General features: G+C 53.8%; 1 protein-coding gene across 1 annotated transcript in view; it reads right to left on the bottom strand.

The window, feature by feature from the left end:
• The window catches only part of ADAMTS8 (ADAM metallopeptidase with thrombospondin type 1 motif 8), a 30,323-nt gene extending 18,983 nt beyond the window's left edge, over nucleotides 1–11,340 (bottom strand). The window contains exon 1 of the mRNA XM_029075292.1: nucleotides 10,552–11,340. Coding sequence (XP_028931125.1) covers nucleotides 10,552–11,340 — 789 coding nt within the window. The remainder of the gene's footprint in view (nucleotides 1–10,551) is intronic.
• Between the last annotated feature and the right edge of the window lie 3,715 nt (nucleotides 11,341–15,055).

The following is a 15,055-nucleotide window of genomic DNA, read 5'->3' as shown; positions in this document are numbered from 1 at the left end:
TGGTGGGGGAACCCTAGCCTTGACAACCAACACAGCGTGGCCTAGTGGAAAGAGCATGGGCCCGGAAGTCAGAAGGACCTGGGTTCTAGTCTTGGCTCCGCCACTTGTCTGCTGTGTGACCTTGGGTAAGTCATTTCACTTCTCTGGGCCTCAGTTACCTCATCTGTTAAATGGCAACCAAGACTGTGAGCCCCACATGCTCTCCCTCCCCATCCCCCTGCCCTAGCCCCACAGCATTTATGTATATTCCTGAAAATTTTATTTATTTGTATTGATGTCTATTTATTTGTACTGATGTCTGTCTCCCCACTTTAGACCGTGAGCTCATTTTGGGTAGGGATTGTCACTGTTTATTGTACAGTACTTTCCCAAGTATCGTACTTTCCCAAGTGTTTAGTACAGTGCTCTGCAAACAGTAAGCCCTTAATAAATACAATTGAGTGAATGAAAGAATGACGGGGACTGTGTCCAACCTGATTATCTACCCCAGTGCCTAGAACAGTGCCTGGCATATAGTAAGCACTTTACAAATACTATTTAGAAAATAATGGCACCAGTCAAGTGCCTGGCATGGAAGAGAAACCTGAGCCAACTTGAAGGGAGAAGGTGGCCCAGGGCTGCCCATTTCCAGCCCCTCAGAAGCATCATTACTCAGACACCCAGACACTGCCCAGACAGTGCCCAGACAGTGCCAGCATTCCACGGGGATGCCAACTGCCGCTTTAGAGTGAATGATCGGAATGGGGCCTCGGTGCCAGTTTCTCAACAGGGAAGAGGAGGGGGCCTGATGGTCTCACGGGTGAGGAGGGAGAGCCCGAGGGGCGGAGTGAGTCAGACGAGCCCCTGGGGCTAGAGCCTAAATTGGACCTGGGCACCCGGCTCCTTGGACCAACACCACCCCAGCTGCCTCGGCCTCCCGTCACCGCCCCATCTCTCCCCGCCCCCGCCGCCTTTCGGGTACAGCTGAGCCCAGCCGGACGGTCATTCCAGCGTCCGGCGCTGTGGGGTGGGGTGGAGGGGTTCTCCACATATCCGGCTCCTTGTGAATGGGCTCGCCCCGCCGCAGGGGGCAGGAGGTCACTTGGCGTGTCAAGCACTCCGGCAGCGTTCGGGCTGATGTAAACATCTTATCAGCAAGCTGGAACTTGGCACCTTCTCCTGGATTGGGGCTCGTGAGAAAAGTACAGTCATTACTCAACTAGGAGGAAGCTCACAACCGGTGAGCTGCTTCCCCGTGAGGCTGGATCCCGCTTCAGGGTGACTCACCCCCCTTTTCCAGGAAAGAGAGGGTCTTGGGGTTACAGGCTGCTCTTCGAGTTTCTGTTCCAATTTTTCTGGTGACTCATTCATTCATTCAATCATATCTATGGAATGCTTACTGTGTGCAGAGCACTGTACTAAGCGCTTGGGAGAGTACAATACAACAATAAACAGACATATTCCTTGTCGTAATGAACTTACAGTCTACAGAGGGGGAACCAGACTTTAATATAAATAAATTAGAGATATGTACATAAGTGCTCTGGGGCTGGAAGGGGGGAAGAACAAAGGGAGCAAGTCAGGGTGACACAGAAGGGAGTGGGAGAAGAGGAAAGGGGGGTTTAGTTAGGGAAGGCCTCTTTGAGGAGGTGTGCCTTTGATAAGGCTTTGAGTGAATGGGGGGAGAGTAATCATCTGTCGGATTTGAGGAGGGAGGGCGTTCCAGACCAGGGGTAGGATGTGAACGAGAGGCCAGGGGTAAGATAGACGAGACTGAGGAATGGTGAGAATGTTAGTACCAATGGAGCAAAGTGTGCAGGCTGGGTTGTACTAGGAGAGTAGCGAGGTGAGGTAAGAGAGAGCAAGGTGATTGTATTAAAGCCAATGATGAGGAGTCATATAAGGGTGGGCAAGGAGGAGGGGTAGAGGTATTTATTGAGCACCTCCTGAGGGCAATGCACTATACTGAACATTTGAGAAAAACAGAATTTATTTCCTTATCAATCAATCATTTTTATTGAGTGCTTACTGTTTGCAGAGCACTGTACTAAGTGCTTGGGAGAGTATGGTATGATAGAGTAGGTTGACATGTTTCCTCCCCACAATGAGCTTACAGTATGTACCTCATACTCTGCTGATTCCCCTATCTGAAAAATAAAAGTAAGCTATTTTCATGTCCGTTTCCCCCATTAGATTGAAATATTTTTGAGGTCAGGGATTCAGTCTACCAACCCTGTTGTACTCTCCAGAAACAACGTGGCCTAGTGGAAAGAGCACAAGCCTGGGAGTCAGAGGACCTGGGTTCTAACCTCAGTTCTGCCTCTTGTCTGCTGTTTGAGCTTTGGCAAGTCTCTTCACTTCTCAGTGCCTCAGTTTCCTCATCTGTAAAATGAGGATTATATGCCTGTCCTGTCTCCTATTTAGACCATGAGCCCCATGTGGGACAAGGACTGTGTCTAACCAGAATTGCCCTTTGACTCCCACTACCTGTCAGGCCACTATAGCCTGTAAAGCCTTGCTGCTGCAGTGCCACTGTTCCCCTCTTCACCCCGTGGAACTGGTAATAATAATAACAATGATAATGATAATAATAACGATGGTATTTAAGTACTTACTCTGTGCCAGTTACTATACTAAACATTGGGGTGGATACAAGCCAATTAAGATGGACAGTCTCTGTCTCGAATGGGGTTACAGTCTCAATCCCCATTTTCCAGATGAGGAAACTGAGGTCCAGAGAAGTGAAATGACCTGCCCAAGGTCACACAGCAGATGGCCCTGTCCTGGAGTTGAGACTATTCAACAGCTCATTCATGCACAGCGTGCACACTCCAGCTGCAATGCTACCCCAGTTCTCCAGGGGACTCCTACTGGCTGTTTCTCAGAAGATAAAATAATAATAATAATGTTGGTATTTGTTAAGTGCTTACTATGTGCGGAGCACTGTTCTAAGCGCTGGGGTAGATACAGGGTCATCAGGTTGACCCACGTGAGGCTCACAGTCTTCATCCCCATTTTACAGATGAGGGAACTAAGGCACAGAGAAGTTAAGTGACTTGCCCAAGGTCACACAGCTGCCTATTGACAGAGCCGGGATTTGAACCCATGACCTTTGACTCCCAAGCCCGTGCATCACAATAAGGATTGTGTTGCTCATTCAGCACTTACTTTGGACCAAGGAAATATAATTTAAGCAGGTGAGATACAGTTGCTATCCCAAATGGGGCTCGCACTCTAAGGAAGAGAGAATACATCCCCAGGTGTTTACAGACAACTAGCTGAAGAAGCAAGGGCTGAGCTGGGGTCGGAACCAGGATCTTCTCATTCCCGGGAGTCCAGAGCTTGCCAGCCGGCACCACTTCAGATCCAGCACCTCCCTGGTAGTTGAAATGTGAGCAAGGCATTTCCTCAAACCTAGCCCTAGGGCAGCCGGAATAAACTGTAGGCAGACAGCAAGGTGAAGCCCCTGGGTGCTGTCTGAAAGCATCTCAGCTGCTTCTGCTGGTCCCCGTTCTGATGCTCCTTCCTCTGGCTTCTCCTCTGTTCCTTTTCTGGGTTCCTATTCTACCTGCACAGGTGCAGAGGGGCTAGAGGAAGAAGGTCAAGGAAGGTTTCCCCTCCATTCAGTTCCCTGGCCCCAGGCCTGTCTGGGAAAGGACAAGAGGGGAGGAAGAAGTGAGGATCCAGCTTACTGTCTCTCTCCATGGGGTTATACAGGGTTTCAAGTCTCCCTCCTGGCCTTCCCTGCTCTGAGCCCGAGAGACACTTCATTCGACCGAGCAAAGTCCAAACAACAGAACTGGCTCTTCACTGACAATAGGACATAGGTTAGAGAGGCAGGGTAGCCTGGTGAAACAAGCACGGGGCTGGGAGTCAGGAGACCTAGGTTCTAGTCTCTACTCTGCCTGCTGTATGTCCTCAGGCAAGCCACTTTAACCTTTCTGAGCCTCAGTTTCATCATCTATACCCCGGGGGAGAAGATACCTGCTCTGTCCCTCTTGATGATTAATCTCGAGTTGGTCAGGGTCTGGGTTTCATCTAGTAGATGAGACCCAGCTAACACTTAGAACAGACAGCTTGGTAGCTGGTAAGTGCTTAATAAATACCGTAACAATAATGAGAAGCAGCATGGCACAGTGGATAGGACATGGGTCCGGGTGTCAGAAGGTCATGGGTTCTGATCCCAGTTCTGCCTCTTGTCTGCTGTGTGACCTTGGGCAAGTCACTTCACTTCCTCTGTAACTCAGTTACCTTATCTGTAAAATGGGGATTGAGACTGTGAGCCCCACGTGGGACAGGGACTGTGTCCAACCTGATTTGCTTGTATCCACCCCAGGGCTTAATACAGTGCCTGGCCCATAGTAAGCATTTAACAAATACTATTATTATTATTATGTCCACTGCCAACTGAAACCTCATTGGTGTCTTTCTGGACCACCATCCTGTCATACCTGTTCCCTTTCCCCCCTCTGTCCTCCAGACTTACAGCAGCTCTGCATACAGACCTCCATGAAGTAGAATTCAATATTTGCCCCACGACTTCTCCTAAGCCTCTCCCAGGCCACTCCTTGTGGGCAGGAGGTCCGGGGCCTCCCATTCCAGGTTGATTTCAGACATAATTTCCAGGTGGACTTTCAATCAGGGGTCCCAGGACTCCTATCTCTTCCCCTCTCCAGTTTCACCCACGGGCCCTGTTCCCAGGAGCCGGATGTGGCCCAAGTGAATTGAATCTTCCCAGGTGGTCCCCTCCCTTTCAGAAAGACCCCTTCACCCGGGCCCCTTAACTCTGAACTCTGATTGCAGTGGGGTTGGCTTCTTTTTGTCAAGGGATTAGGGGACTTGACTGGGAGCTCTTTGTGTGCCTTGGAAAAACATCCCCGAGCCCAGAGTCAGTTGAAGACCTGATGAGCTCCCGGAGCCTGCTGGGAGAGGGATGGCCTGGTCGGCACTTGGAGCTGGAGCCAGCAGCCCCCTCGTCACCGACAGCAGAGTGCTGGCTGTCAAGGCCTCTAGAGACCGGACCTCCCTGCCTCTCCATCAAACCAGAGCTTGGACTGTAACTGCACCTTACCTCCCCTCAAGTGCTTCACCCCAGAGGGAAGAGCTGGGGGGCAGAGGAAGTGGGTAAGTCATGGGTTCTAATCCCAGTTCTATTCCCGGCTCTGCCACTTGCCTGCTGGGTGGCCCTGGGTAAGTCACTTCGCTTCTCTGGGCCTCAGTTACCTCATTTGTAAAATGGGGATTAAGACCGTGAGCCCCATTCGAGACAGGGACTGCGTCCAACCCGATTAGCTTCTATCCACCCCAGCACTTATTTTGGCGTCTGACACATAGTAAGTGCTTAACAAATACCACAGTTATTATTACTACTAATAACGTTAAGTGGTTGGGAGGGGTCCAGAAAACTCTCTGAAAAAGTGTTTCAAGAAATGAAGTTTTATAGGAGTGGTACTGAGGCTGAGCAAGGAAACCATGAACTTTCTAGAGGCTGCTCTCTTCCCTGGACTGGACAAACCAAGAGTTATTATTATGGGATTTATCAAACACTAACTCTCTGCCAAAGCACTGTGGTAGATACAAGGCAGACAGCCCCTATTCCACAGGGAACTCTCAATCTAAAATGGGGGACAAAGCAGGGATTTTGTACCCCTTTTACAGATGAGGGAATGGGGGAACAGAAGTTAAGGTCACAGAGCAGTTCTCCTTTCAGGCTCAGGCTCTTTCCACTAGATGACACTGCCTCCCAAGCGTTAACTTCTGTTTGCCAGCGAGAAGGGGCTGGGCAGAGACTAGAGTCTTTTCAGTCATGGCTGCCACTGGTCATTCAGTTCTGGATGAGCCCAGGGATGAGGCTAGATGAAAGGTCCCACTGTATGGGTGGGGGTGGGAAGCTGAGCTTCAGTTCCCTGAAAATAGGGGTGGAGAAGGAGGGGAAAGACATACTGTCACGAAAGCTGGGCAGGGTGGAGGGAGGAGGGCAGCTGAGAAGTCGGGCTCTTTCCTGACTTGGTTCACTGGCAGCCCCCAAAGATGATTCCCCAGAAAGAGAAAAGGCACATTTTCCCAGGGCTCTGATGCCAATTCAGGCAGGAGGCAGTTGGGAACAGAAGGGAGGTCTCCAGAATGTATGGCAAAGCAGGCATGCCGGTTAGCACTCGCCCACCAGCCAGCACCGAGCGAGTTACCCTACAGTAGCTGAAAGTATCCAGGTTGTTGGCCTCAATTCCTGGCCTGAAGCAGCTACTGTGTCTGGGGCTGCTGGTCATCTCCCCTGGACACCCCCTTACGGCTTGTGATTGAGAACCTGAAGACCTTTTCAATGCTTAGTGTTCTGAGAGCTTGTATTATTTATATAGAAGCAGTGAGGCTTAGTGGATAGAGCACGGGCCTGGGATTCCGAAGGACCTGGGTTCTAATCCCAGCTCGGCTACCTGTCTGCTTTGTGACCTTGGGCAAGTCACTTAACTTCTCTGCTTCAGTTACCTCATCTGAAAAAAATGGGGATAAGAGGGTGAGCCCCATTTGGGACGGGGACTGTGTCCAACCTGATTAACGTGCACCTACCCCGGCGCTTAGAACAGTGCTTGGCATATAGTAAGTGCTTAAAAAGTACTGTAATTATTATTATTATTATTATTGTTATTATCATATGTTCCCCTCTAGAGAGAAGCATGGCATAGTGGATAGAACATGAGCCTGGGAGTCAGAAGGTCATGGGTTCTAATCCTTGCTCCACCACTTGTCTGCTGTGTGACTGTGGGCAAGTCACTTCACTTCTCGGTGCCTCAGTTACCTCATCTGTAAAATGGGGATTGAGACTGTGAGCCCCACCTGGGACAGGGACCGTGTCCAACTCGATTTGCTCGTATCCACCCCAGCGCTTAGAACAGTGCTTGGCACAAAGTAAGCGCTTTACAAATACCATCATTATTATTATTTTGGGCCGGGAACATGTCTACCAACTCTGGTGCATTGGAGTCTCCCAAGCCCTTACTACTGTAAATACAGTGGATTAATTGATCAAGAATAGGTGTTTGGGAGGGAGTGTGAAGTGGCAGTGGGAGGAGCGAATGGAGAGGAGAAAATGTCTCTGGTGAGGGGATGATTAGGAAGGATGGGGGTGGCCTGGCGGCAGGTAGGAGGGAACAGGATGAAGGTGGAGTGGCGAGTGGGCTGGGAGAGACTAGTGGATATTACTGGGAAGGCATTGTGCCTACTGGGTTAAAGGGCCAGTTTCTTGTCATTTCTATACATCTGTCAGTCAACCAGAAGTCTGGGTAAGAGCGTAGCCACTTTCCTGCTGTGTGATCGGGGGCAAATCATTTACCCTCTTTGGGCCTCAGTTTCCTCATCTGTAAATGATGATAAGACACCTGCTTCTCCCTCCCTTTTTAGACTGGAACCCATGAGGAAAAGGAACAGTGCCTGATCTGGTTTCCCTGTATCTACCCCAGCGCATAACACAGTGCTTAGCACACATAAAGTCCCTTATAAATGCCATCATTATAGCCATTGGGAGAGGTCGCCCAAGGGCAAGGCACCTGTTGCCCTCTGCCTTCACTTGGGATCAGTTTTCAGTCTAGTCACTAGGTCAGAGGCAGGGGGGAAATGGAAGGTGGGAGGGGAAGGGGGTGTGCCTGGTGCTGGAGCTGGCGAGAGTGCCCAGGCAGTTGTGTGCAGCGGTGCGTGTGCATGGACGTGAGCTGGCCAAGGTCCCGAGGGTGCATGAAGCTGCCACAGAGCGAGGGTCCCTCGCGTATGCTCCCTCGCCATCCCCCTTGCCCATGGAAAATCTTCCTTGGCAGATGGTCCACCAAGAAGGCAAATCTACTACCGTCGAAGGAGGAAGTACCCCCCGCCCAACACGTGGGGCTCTGATTTCTCCTCTCCCTCCAGCTTGGATTTGGAGGCTAATGCCAGAGCTGGGATTAAAAGGGACAGGGAGACTGGGGCTTGGGGAGCACAGACTTAAGTGGTCTTATTTCCTGTTTCCTTAAAGGAACCTTCCTTCTTCTCCTCCTCCTCTTCCTCCTATTTCTCTCTTTCTCCTTTTCCCCCACTTCCTCTCTTCTTGTCTTCTTCTCTGGCCCTCCTCCTCTCCTCTTCTTTTTTTCTCAATCTTCCTCCTCTTTTTCTTCCCCTTGCTCCTTTTCTTTCTCCTCCCTTTCCTCTTCCCACTCTCCTCCTCCCAAGCCTCTTTTCCTCCTCTCTTCTTCCTTCTCGTCTCTCTTCTCTTTCTTCTCCCTCCTTCTCCCCTCTTTCTCTTCCTTCTCCCCTACTTCCCTTTTCACCTCCCTCCCGCTCAGGGCTCTGTGCCATGGCCTCTCTCCCAGGGAGAGAGAGGAACTGGCAAGGCTGCTGAGAGAGAGCTGGCAGCTGCCACTGCTTCCTGGCCAGGATGGAAAACGCTCCAGGAACCTAAAGCCAAACCCAAGCCCCCACAGAGCCTCCTGGGCAAGGAGTTGCTGCCCTCCAGCACTCAGAGAGGAGAGGCCTAAGGGAGGGGGTGTGTTCGGCTTGTTGGGGCATCCCAGTGATCAAAGAACAAGTCAGGTCAGCCCAGGAGGCATCTCCTTAGGACGATGAGGGGACGGTTAGGGGAGAAAGCGGAAGTGAGAACTTTGCCCTGGACCCTGCTCAAAAGGAGTTTTCCCCCTGGAGTTCTTTAAAGAATGAATGGGTGCCCAAGACATTCTCTAACTGAAGAAGAAAAATCCTAGGGCAGAGGAAGCACAAAGTCTCACTGTCAGTGTGCAGGACTAGAGTCAGGAATCCTGGGTTTTCACCCTGCCCCTTCCCCTGACCTGTTGAGTGAACTGGGGAAAATCACTCAACCTTTCTGGGCCTCAGTCTCCTCTTCTGTAAAATGGGACTAGTTATTACTAGCTTCTCTCCACCTCACGGATACGTTACGAGGTTAAAATTAGATTGGTACTGTCAAAGTGCTCTGGGAACATAAACAACAGCTTGACAAACTCTGAGCGTTATTATAATAATGATGGCATTTGTTAAGCGTGTACTATGTGCAAAGCACTGTTCTAAGCGCTGGGCACTGTTCTAAGCCCTGGATAACATCCCACCCTGCTCTAGGAGGCTGTTTGGCCTCTCCTTCCTCCTCCTGCCTCTTCAGACAGGTGCGGTGTAGACGGGGAGAAGGGATATAGGCAGAGGGCTGGCTTCCTGGGAGGGCCTGAGGGTGCTAGCTCTTTGCAGCTGCCTCTCCTTCCCCTGTTCCCCAGCCCAAGTGATTCAAGAAGGAGAAGCTCCTGGTCAAGGTATGAGCAGTGATCTGAGCCAACCCCTGCCCCTGGCTTTGCTGATCACCCACCAGGGAAGAGGGTCCAGATGGGGCCCTGCCGCAGAGATGGAGACACCGGTGCCCTGCTACTTCACCCTCATCCCTCCGCCTGCCCCTTCACCCCTTCAGGGAGCTGCCAGGTCATTCTAAGCCTGGGGTGCAAAACCCAGCAGAGGGGTCCTTGGATCTGACGGGGGCCCAGGTCTGAGTGGGTGGGGGTTCATCCCGACCTGAGTGGGTTGGGAGAGTTTCCTTACGAAGTCTGGGCTCCGTTCATGCATCCCAGTGTTAGCCATTAGGCGAGGACCAATCAACCTCCTTGCAATCCCTCTTTTAAACTGCAGGTTAAAACCCACCTCCTCCAGGGAGCTTTCCCTGAATGATCTCACCCCATTCTCCCAGCCCTCCGGTACCATCCACCACCCTCTCATTCTTGGCAGCCCCGTATACTGATCGCATAGATGGAAATGATTTGCGGGCCTGTCCCGTCTCCCTTACGAAGCTGCAGGTCCCTTGAGGGCTGGCACCTCTCCATAGACTCCAGGTGCCCAGGTAAGACGGTGCCCGACCGAGGGTCTGTTGGGCAACAGTGTCCGGGCTCAAGGCCGATCCCCAGATCACAGTCGGAGCCAAGAGATGGGAGTGTGTGACGGAGGAGGCTGGAGAAGGGAGAAGGGTGGGAGGGGGTGCCAGACCCTCAGGGGAATTCAGGCAGGGGGGAAGTGAGATGAGATGAGATGAGGGCAGGGCGGGAGATGTGGGAAGGAAGGAGATGAAAGACTTTTTCTGAGCTCAATATGGGCGGATTGAGTGGGGAGGTCGGGGAGAGAGGGGGCATATGGGCATGGTGTAGCGGATAGAGCACTGGCCTGGGAGTCAGAAGGTCATGAGTTCTAATCCCGGCTCCTCCACTTGTCTGCCGTGTGGCCTTGGGCAACTCACTTCACTTCTCTGCGGCTCAGTTCCCTCGTCCGTAGCCTGGGGATGGAGACTGGGAGCCCCACGTGGGACAGGGACCGTGTCCAACCCGATCTGCTCGTATCCACCCCTGCGGTTCGGACAGTGCCCGGCACATAGTCGGCGCTTAAGGCACGCCGTAATAATAACAGTGATGAGGATGATGCTGCGGGGAGGGGAGTGGGAAAAGGCGGGAAGGAGAAATCTGCAGGACCCGACGGGGCGTGGGATGAGGAGGAGGGCGTTGATGTGGCGGTGGGTTAGGATGGGGAGAGGGCAGGGAAGGGGAGCCGGAGGAGACGGGCCGGGGCTCCTACCTGCAGGTCTTCTCCGTAGAAGCGGGCCATGGAGGCGTCCGCCACCAGCAGCGTCTCCACGTAGCGGGCCTCGGACACAAAGCGCCTCGTTCTGCTGCTGGTGGTGTTCCCGCCGCCGGTGGTGGAGGTGGTGCTCGTGGTGCTCGTGGTGCCCGTGGGCCTGCTGGTGGATTCCGGAGGCGGCTCGAAGGCTCCTGGCTCCTCGTCGTCCTCCCCGTCCTCCCGGTCCCGCCGGCGGGGGCCCCGGGGCCCGGTCCCGGCCCAGCGCCGCAGGCGGTGCGGCCGGCCCAGGGGGTCACCCCGGGGGTCAGGCCCCAGGGGCTGCACGGTGAAGCGCTGGCCGGCCAGCAGGAAGGAGCCGCTCAGCCCCCCGCACAGGCTGACCGCCGCCAGCGAGTCCGGCCGCGCGTTGACCGTGCCCGAGTAGAAGCAGCGGCGGCCCCAGGCCCCCGGGGGGACCCCGGCAGGGCCCCCCGCCTCGGGCCCCCCGTGGGCGGCCAGCCGCTGGACCCTGAAGGCGGGAGCCAGGAAGGCGTCGTCGGGCAGGAGCCGCAGGTGGAAGGTCCTGCCGAAGGCGGACAGGTGCAGCGCGGCCTCCCCGGGCCCGGCCGGGCCCCGCACGGGCACCACCAGCTCCTCCGACGGCCCCGGCCGGCCGGGACGGGCCAGCGCCGGGCCCAGCGCCGCCACCGCCGCCGCCACCACCACCACCGGCAGCAGCGGCGAGGGCGGCGCGGAGGAGGAGGCCCGGGGACACCGGCGGCGCAGCGCTGGGAGGGGAAGGGGCATGGGGGGGCCCGGACCGAGCCTACGGCCCAGCAGGAGCCACGAGGAGGGTCACCGGGATCGGGATCGGGATGGTCCCTGCCGCGGGGACCCGGGCGGCGGAGAGGGGCGAGGCCGCCGGTCCTGAGCGGACGTTCGGCCCTGCGCCCACCGCCCTGCTCGTCTTCGAGGACCGTCGGCCCGTCCCCCGGCCGGCCTCCCCACCCGGGCCTCCTCCTCCTCCTCCTCCACTGTCTGGGAAGCACCCGAATGGGCCTCGGTATTTATACCGCCTTCCCCCGGCTTTGACATAAGAGGTTTATTTTTGATCTCTCACTATTCCAGTTTCCCCTCCCCTGGGACCCGGAGAGGGAAAGCTGAAAAGAGGGAGGGGGGAGGGGAGGGGAGGGGAGGGGAGGGGAGGGGAGAGGAGGGGGGAGAAAGGGAGAGGAGGGAGAGAAGGAGAAAGAGAAAGGGAGAGAGAGAGTTTGGATGAAAGTTGGGGATGAAACGTAAAGCCAATCAGGAGGCCGAGTTCCGCCCCCGGTTTGTGTCAACTCCAAGCCCTTTTTTTTCCTCCCCTCGCTCTCTCTCTCCCTTTTACTCGCTTTCCCGTTAACCCTTAGGGAGACAGCAGGACTCCCCGAAGCCCTCGCAGACCCCCCCGAGCCCTTCCTGGGAGCAGCCCAGCCCCGCAGGAGCCCGGTGGAAGCCGGCCTCCCTTCCCCTCCTTTCCCCGTCCCTTCCCTTCCCTCCCCTTCCTGGTCACCGGCCACGGCTCTGTCTTTTATCGCAAAATCCCCGGGGACCGGCAAGCGACCTCCCCCCCGCCCTCCGACCTGCCCCGTGGGACCTGGGCAGGAAGGCCCTGAACTGCCAGGCTGACCCTCCCCCTGCTCCCCCCCCCCCCGCCATTCATTCATTCATCCAATCGTATTTATTGAGCGCTTACTCTGTGCAGAGCACTGTACCAAGCGCTGGGAAATAATAATGATGATGGTATTTGTTAAGCGCTTACTATGTGCCAGGCACTGTTCTAAGCGCCGAAAGTACAATTCGGCAACAGATGGCGACAAGCCCTACCCAACCTCGGGCTCAGAGTCTAGAAGGGGGAGGCGAACGACAAAGCAAGTGGACGGGCATCGCTAACCTCAGAATAGATAAATAGAATGATAGATATATATACACATCATTAATAAAATAAAGTAATAAATATATACAAATATACACAAGTGCTGTGGGGAGGGGAAGGGGGTAGAGTGGAGGGAGGGAATAGGGGAGGAGGGGAAGAGGGAAAGGGGGGCTCAATCTGGGAAGGGGGCTCTGCCCCATCTGGGGGTCCCCCCCGTTGTGATTTCATTATGGCTTTGAAGGAGGGGAGAGTGGTGGTCTGTCAGATGTGTGAAGGGGGAGGGAGTTTCAAGCCTACTCACCTGGGGGAATCTCACTCCCTGGGGTCTCAGAAAATCCCCCTCCCTGTGTCTCGTGTCCACCGATCCTGGCAGAGGCGGTGCTGGCGACTAAACACTTGGAGCAAGTGGAAGGGCAGCTCTTCATTCCCTGCCCTGCTCGTGCCCCAGCAGCCCTCTGGGGAATCTTCCAGAGAGATGGTAGCAGCACTCACTGCTGCTCTCAGATTTAGGCCCCTGCCCCTGAGGAGCATGTTTTCAGGAGATCGAATTCCTCATCTCTCATCTATAAGCGCTTAGTGCAGGCCATGAGCTCAGTCCAGTGCTCAGCCGTTAGTTCAGAAGCAGAGTGGCTTAATGGAAAGAGTGTGGGCCCGGGAGTCAGAGGTCATGGGTTCTAATCACTTGTCAGCTGCGTGACTTTGGGCAGGTCGCTTAATGTTAGAGTGCTTAGAACAGTGCTTGGCACATAGTAAGCGCTTAACAAATACTATTATGATTATTATTATTGTTGTTGTTACAGTGCTTTGCACAGAGGAAGCACTCAATAAATATGACTGAATGAATTAATCTTTTCAGTCCGGCTGACCTTTGGGCTATCTTTCTCAGGAGAGGGGAAGTAGGGCCGGATTGTCCAGGGCACCTGCCTGGGACAAGTTAAGGGGAGGTAGAAAGATGGACCATATGGTCTGAAGGCGCTTCCACAATGCCAGCCAGAGCCAGAGGCCAGAGGGATCGGGGTGTTTTTGGGGACAGGATGACCAGGGGCCAGAACGAGGAGAAATTTGTTTGTGTCTCCACGTCCACATCGTGGCCAGGATCCAGCATCAACTTTTCTGCTTCTTAATGTCCTTTCTGTTCACCTCTTCCTGACCTCCTCTCTTTGACTCAAAAACTCTGGGGATTAGCAGTAACTGCCCTTTACAGGCTGTTCATATTCTCTATGGGCATGGCTAAGCCTGAAGGGATCATAACCAATCAATCGTATTTATTGAGTGCTTACTGGGTGCAGAGCACTGTCCTAAGCGGTTGGGAGAGTACGATGCAACGAAGTTGGTAGATATGTTTTCTGCTCCGCAAGGAGGGGGAGTCAGGCATTAAAATAAATTCCGGATATGTACGTAAGTACTGTGGGGCTGAGGGAGGGGTGAATAACAAGTGCTTAAAGGATATAGACCCAAGTGCCTAAGTGGTGCAGAAGGGAGAGTAAGGTGAGATGAGGGCTTAGTCAGGGAAAGTTTCTTGGTAGAGATGTGATTTTATTAAGGCTTTGAAGGTGGGGAGAGTGATGATCTGTCCGAGAGGACGGGGGAGGCAGTTCCAAGTCAGAGGGAGGAAGGGGTCGGTGGCAAGACTGAAGAGGCTGAGGTACAAGTGAATAATCAATCAATCATCTGTACCTATTGAGTGTGTACTGTGTGCCCACCTCTGGAAGGGGAAGAGACATTACTGGCCCCCATTTTGTAGTTGGAGGAACTGGAGGATCAGACGCAAATCCAAGAGCCACAGAACTGCCCAGTGCTTGCAGATCCCTGCAGGGACAGAGCAGCAAGTTGGGGGTGGCTCTCATGGACCTTTTTTTTTTTTACTGGTGTTTGTCAATCACAGGGAAGCAGCATGGCCTGGTGGAAAGAGCACGGGCCTGGGAGTCAGAGGCCCTGGGTTTTAATCTCAGCTCCACCACTTACCTGATGTGTGATTTTGGTAAGTTTATTCACTTCTCTGAGTCTCAGTTCCTTCATCCATAAATTGAGGATTCAAAACCCGTTCTCCCTCTGCCTTACTATGCCCGGATGGGACCTGATTATCCTGTATCTACGCCGGCACTTAGTACAGTGCTTGGCACATAGTAGGCGCTTAACTAATACCACAGTTACTTACGGAGTGGCAGGCACTGAACTAAGCACTGGGGTAGATGCAAGCTAATCGGGTTGGGCACGGTCTTACTTCACGTGGCTCACAGTCTCAATTCCCATTTTACAGATGAGGCTAATGGGGCACATAGTTGTTCAGTGACTTGCCCAAGGTCACACAGCAGGGAAGCGGTGGAGCGGAGATTAGAACCCAGGTCCTTCTGAGGGCCAGGCCCGTTCTCTAGCCACTAGACTGCATGGCTCCCCCTTCTTAGATTCTCCTCCAAAAATGATCAGTGGTATTTATTGAGCACCTATTACGTGCAGAGCACCGTTCTGAGTCCTTGGGAGACTACACTGAACTCAGAAGCAGCGTGGCTCAGTGGAAAGAGCCCGGGCTTGGGAGTCAGAGGTCATGGGTTCGAATCCCAGCTCTGCCACTTGTCAGCTGTGTGACTGTGGGCAAGCCCCTTCACT

Source organism: Ornithorhynchus anatinus, chromosome 11 (genome assembly GCF_004115215.2).
Source record: "Ornithorhynchus anatinus isolate Pmale09 chromosome 11, mOrnAna1.pri.v4, whole genome shotgun sequence".
Taxonomy (NCBI): Eukaryota; Metazoa; Chordata; class Mammalia; order Monotremata; family Ornithorhynchidae; genus Ornithorhynchus; species Ornithorhynchus anatinus.
The sequence above is the reverse complement of the archived record's forward strand: the minus strand, read 5'-3'. Positions and strand labels throughout refer to the sequence as shown.